Source organism: Pinus tabuliformis, chromosome 7 (assembly GCF_031772625.1).
Source record: "Pinus tabuliformis cultivar Carrire ecotype Pingquan chromosome 7, CPIR1, whole genome shotgun sequence".
NCBI classification, from domain to species: domain Eukaryota; kingdom Viridiplantae; phylum Streptophyta; class Pinopsida; order Pinales; family Pinaceae; genus Pinus; species Pinus tabuliformis.
In genome coordinates this window covers 653200898-653206371 of record NC_142293.1, presented here as the reverse complement: position 1 = coordinate 653206371, position 5474 = coordinate 653200898, and the positions used below count along the sequence as shown (strand labels likewise).

The 5474-nt window shown below is 43.2% G+C and overlaps 1 protein-coding gene across 1 annotated transcript; it reads right to left on the bottom strand.

The window, feature by feature from the left end:
• Nucleotides 1-584: 584 nt before the first annotated feature.
• Nucleotides 585-5264, bottom strand: LOC149249125 (uncharacterized). Its single transcript, XM_089452045.1, has 6 exons — nt 4926-5264; nt 3183-4772; nt 1845-2225; nt 927-1706; nt 792-809; nt 585-704 (listed from the first exon to the last, which is right to left on the bottom strand). The coding sequence occupies exons 1-6, from the start codon at nt 5262-5264 to the stop codon at nt 585-587; spliced, it is 3228 nt and encodes a 1075-aa protein (XP_089308171.1).
• Nucleotides 5265-5474: the final 210 nt, after the last annotated feature.

Genomic DNA, 5474 nt, shown 5'->3' with positions numbered 1-5474 from the left:
CCGCTTCATATATAACCCTGTTGTCTTGTTTTCCATATCTGTTTCTACGTTTAGTTTGTTTATTCACCCAGGAACTGGGTGTAAGGTAACCTTGTTAACGGCTGTGGTTATTAATACGTCTCTGTTGGATAACTATTTGCTTATTCACTATGACTGTTGTTGTATGATGTAGATTCACTGCACTGGATTCTCCCCCCGAGCCGTCTTGCAGGCCTGCAGCCTCCACAAGACTCATGCACCACTGTGCTGGGTTATCTGATCACAATCAGACTTAACCCCAATTTTCCACTCTGCCTCCTGGAATCTTTCCCCTGCCTGTTCATCAACAGCCCAGAGGTTTTCCTCCCCAGGACCTTTTCCTTGGGTGAGAGGCAGTTTCTTTTTCAGTTCCATAACTGATTTTATTTTCTTTTAATAGAAAATCCTCCTTTTGGAGGCTGCCAGCATTTCATCATTTCATCAATACACATGTGCAAAATAATCTCTTATATTTATATTAAAACTAATAATGTCTTTAATAAAACAAATTACCACTCATATTGTTTTACCACAGTAACTATCTGGAATTACAAATTACCGAGTCATTACATCTTCCCCCCCTGGGATTGGACATCGTCCCGATGTCCTTTCTCATTAAATAAATTCGGGTAGGCCTTTTTAAAAGGTTCCTCGTCTTCCCACGTAGCCTCCTCAGGGCCATAGTGCTGCCACAGCACTTTAATTTGGGTAATAACCCGTTTCCGCAGCCGCACTTCTCTCCGGTCGAGAATGCTCTGTGGTTCGACCAGGACCTCGCCTTCCGGTTCGACCTGCACACAACCAACACATAATTAATCTCCCATTGAATAAAGCTGCATAATCGAAACAACCGTATTAATTCTTACCCGCACATCTTGCCATTGAATGACATGTTTTGGGTCATATACATATTTCTTTAGGACAGAAACATGGAACACATTGTGAATCCTAATGTGACTGGGTAAAGCTAGTTGGTAGGCCACAGGCCCCACTCTAGCTAGAATCTGAAACGGTCCAAAGTATCGAGGGGCCAGCTTGGCGCAACCACTCCACTGTAGTGTACTCCTTCGGGTTTGAATCCTTACAAACACATGGTCGCCAACATTATACTCTGCGAACCTTCTTTTCCTATCTGCAAAGCTTTTCTGTCTGTCTTGTGCAGCCTTTAAATTTGCTCGCACTCTTTTTACCATTTCTTCCATATCTTTCAACATTTCCGGACCCAAACTCAGCTTATCCTCCAGTCCACTCCAACTTGAGGGTGTATGGCACTTTCGCCCATATAGGACCTCAAAGGGACTTAGCTGAGTTGAAGTATGATACCCATTATTGTAGGAAAATTCAATCAAATGCAAATACTCTTCCCACTGACCAGGCTTTAACATTACATTTGCTCGCAACATGTCTTCCAACACCTGATTGACTCGCTCGGTTTGGCCATCGGTCTGTGGGTGATAAGCCGTGCTGAAATTCAATCGAGTGCCTAACTCGGCAAACAATGTCCTCCAAAAGGTGGACGTGAATTTCACATCCCGGTCTGATATAATTACCTTTGGCATTCCATGCAAGCGGAACACGTGTTGCATAAAGAGATGCGCGATTTGTACCGCCTTGTAAGTAGACTGCACCGGTATGAAGTGCGCTGCTTTACTCAATTTATCAACCACGACCATAATTGAATCATTGCCCTTCTTCGTTCGTGGTAGCCCGGTTATAAAATCCATAGAAATGGTTTCCCATTTCCATTCCGGAATAGGCAGAGGCTGTAACAGTCCCGCTGGGTGTTGATGTTCAGCCTTAATTTGCTGGCATTCTAAACATCTTGCCAAATATTCCACTATCTGCTTCTTCATTCCTGGCCAGTAATACTCCTTCTTAAGTGCTGTGACCATCTTTTGGTACCCTGGATGGCCAGTGTAGTGACTGATATGAAACTCATCTAAAATCAGCTTCTTAAGGTCATTTGAATCAGGCACATACATTCTTTTATTAAAATACAGCAATCCAGCATTATCCAATGTGTACCCTTGTTGTAACTTTTCATTATCAGATTTCTGAACCTGCTGTTTTAAATGCTGATATTCAGAATCATCATTGGCTGCTGTTCTTATCTGTTCAACCAGCGTACTTCGCCACTTACTGGCTGAAAGTTCACATAAGCAGTGAACCTTTCGACTTAAGGCATCTGCCACTCGATTTTCTTTGCCCTTCAAATGCTTTATTTCAAAGTCAAATCCACTTAGGAAATCTGCCCAACGACCTTGCCTTGCATTCAAGGTAGGTTGGCTGAAATAATGCGTCAAACTGTGATGATCAGTTAACAATAGAAATTTCTTTCCAAGAAGTTAATGTCGCCACATCTTTAGTGCGTGAATCACAGCAGTTAACTCTAAATCATAAGCAGAGTATCTTTGCTCATGTTCTTTTAGTTTCCTCGATTCATATGCTATAACCTTTCCTTCCTGCATTAGTACTCCTCCCACACCCTCCTTGCTTGCGTCGGTACACACCACATAGTCCTTACTAGGATCAGCAATCCTTAAAATAGGCGCGGTGGTGAGAAGATGCTTTAAACGGTCAAAACTCTGTTGACACTCTGCTGTCCATTTGAATATCTTTCATTTCTTTTGCAAAGAGGTGATAAGATAGGCTATCCTAGAAAAGCCTTCCACAAATCTCCGGTAGTAACCAGCTAACCCCATGAAGGATCTGATATCAGCAACGTTTTTAGGTATAGGCCACTCCATAATAGATTTTATCTTCTCAGGATCGACCGCAATTCCCTCCTTCGTAATCACGTGGCCCAAGTACTGAATTTCTTCTTTGAAGAAATCACATTTGCTAAACTTAGCGTATAGCTGATGCTCCCGGAGTGTTTGCAACACCAATCTAAGATGCTCCTCATGTTCCTGTTGGGAACGAGAATATATCAATATGTCGTCAATGAATATCAATACAAACTTGTCCAAAAATCTGTGAAACACGCTATTCATCATGCACATAAAAGTGGCAGGTGCATTGGTCAACCCAAAAGGTAGCACTACAAATTCGTAGTGCCCATAGCGTGTCCTAAAAGCAGTTTTGGCAATGTCCTCATCCTTAATCCTGATCTGATGGTAACCAGATCGCAGGTCAATTTTGGAAAACACTTTTTCCCCTTTCACTTGGTCAAAGATCTCATCTATTCTGGGCAAAGGGTACTTGTTTTTGACCGTTAGCTTATTCAGCTGCCGATAATCTATGCACATGCGCAGAGTTCCGTCCTTCTTTTTTACAAACAATACTGGTGCTCCCCAGGGTGACACACTGGGTCGAATGTACTGTTTCTCCAACAGCTCCTGGAGCTGCATTTTCAACTCTGTTAACTCTGGTATGCTCATCCGGTATGGTGCTCGCGATACTGGTGCCGCCCCCGGTATCAACTCTATGGTGAAGTCTATGTCCCTTCTTGGAGGCAAACCCGGTACCTCTTCAGGAAAGACATCTGTAAATTCCTGTACCACAGGAATGTCATCTATTGCAGACATCTTATTCTTCTGATTCGCATAGCCCACTTGTATGGCATAGATCTGACATTTCTTCCGAATGCATTTAGCTAGCTGAGTTGCAGTGATAGGTCGTATCTGAACCGGATGTTTAATTCCCTGCAATTCCTGTTGCTGCCCCAAATCATCTTTATAGTATATGGTCTTGGTTTTACAATTTACCAACGACCAGTGCTTTTCCAACCAATCCATACCAATAAGAATGTCGTAGGAGCCTAACGGAAGTACATTCAAGTCTGCTGTTACAGGCTGTCCAGCTATACTGAAAGAACAGTTATTGACTTTAGCTAAAACCCGCCTCTTGGCTCCCGTAGCTAACTGGACTAACCATGGGTTTTTGAACTTTTCTGGTGATAGCTTACAGTGTTCCACTACTTTTGGGCTAACATAACTTAAAGTAGCTCCTGGATCAATAAGTACAGCTACAGAAAGGTGGGAAATCTTACCTTCGAATTCCACCATGGAAGGTTGGTATTCCGCCTGCCGGTCTTCTAATGCTGCATTGATCCTTGGTACGCTGCGCGCCACATCCCCAACAGTTGAAGCTTCATGAACTTGAGATATTTGCTCAGTTCTTTTACGCTGTGGACAATTCCTAGCATAATGTGGTCCCTCACATATCCAGCACTGAACTGGAGGTCTGTTCCCTTCACCCTCCGATTTAGCAGGGGGTTCACTGATCCTGCTCTCGCTTGGCTTAGGCCGGAAGGTACCCTTGTTTGTGCTTCTGTTAAATTGCCCCTTTCCAGCTCCTTTACCACCATCTCTGCGGCTGCCTTTGTTGTTTCCAGCAATTCTGCTACCTTTTCTTTCATTCCATTTTCTGTTTGGAACTTCTCCCTTTAGTTTATTCTGTTGGTAGCAAATTCTAGCCTTCCGAATTGCCTCATCCATAGTCCGGGGATTGTCAAACTCAATCCGTTCCCTTATGTAGGCCGGTAAACTACTCACGAACCTCTGCACCTTAGCCTTCTCCTCTTTAATGTAAGGCACATAACGAAGCAGGGAGGTGAAACGATTTATAAATTCATCCATGGACTGCTGTCCTAGGCGTAAGTCATGGAATTCTCGCGCCTTCTCATCGTAAAAGCGCTCAGTTAAATACCTTTCCTTAAAATATTTCTGGAATTTCTCCCAGGTTATGCTCTGCTCACTTACTCCCTTCACAATTTTAATTTCTTCCCACCATAAGGTGGCCTTGCCTTGCAGCTGAAAGATAGCCAGCCGTGCCTTCAGATTTTGGTCATATTCGTAAAGTTGAAAATATTTATTAATATTAATCAACCAAGCTTCTGCTGCTTCTTCCTGCTCTCCATCAAAGAGTGGAGGTTTGATTTTTCGGAATTCCCCTTGTAACTCCACTTTCTGCCTCTTGAAGGTTTGTTGTTCTTGAACATTATCAGAATGATCTTCCTGCTCTTCAGAAAGCCCAGGTGCATAATCCCGTTCCTCGGTGCCCCTTTGCTGTTCTGCACTAGGGCTGGCCAAGGGTGGGTTTTGTTTATCTGACAAGCTCTTTAGTATCCTTTCTTGTTCCATAGTTAATCGCGCATTATCCTCTCGCAGGCGTGCCATCTCCCCTTTCAGCTCCTGAACAGTTTGCAATATTGCCTGATTGGTACTGCGTGTCTCAGCACCAAGCTGTACCCACAACCCTGCATTTTCCGGAGGGCTGCCGCCAGCTCCCGGCATTTCTTCCATCTTCTATTAACTGTTAACAGGTAACTGTCTTTATTTGGTTCTCCTGGTAGTACACAAGAAAGACAATTAATTACTTGTTACTATGTAAACTTTTCAAATAGTTTTTGCTGTTCCAGAGGCCACAGTTTTGAAACCTCTGCTCTGATACCACATTGTCACGATCTCAACTCAACTATGCCAACACATATAAAAAAAAAATTTACTTGTTAC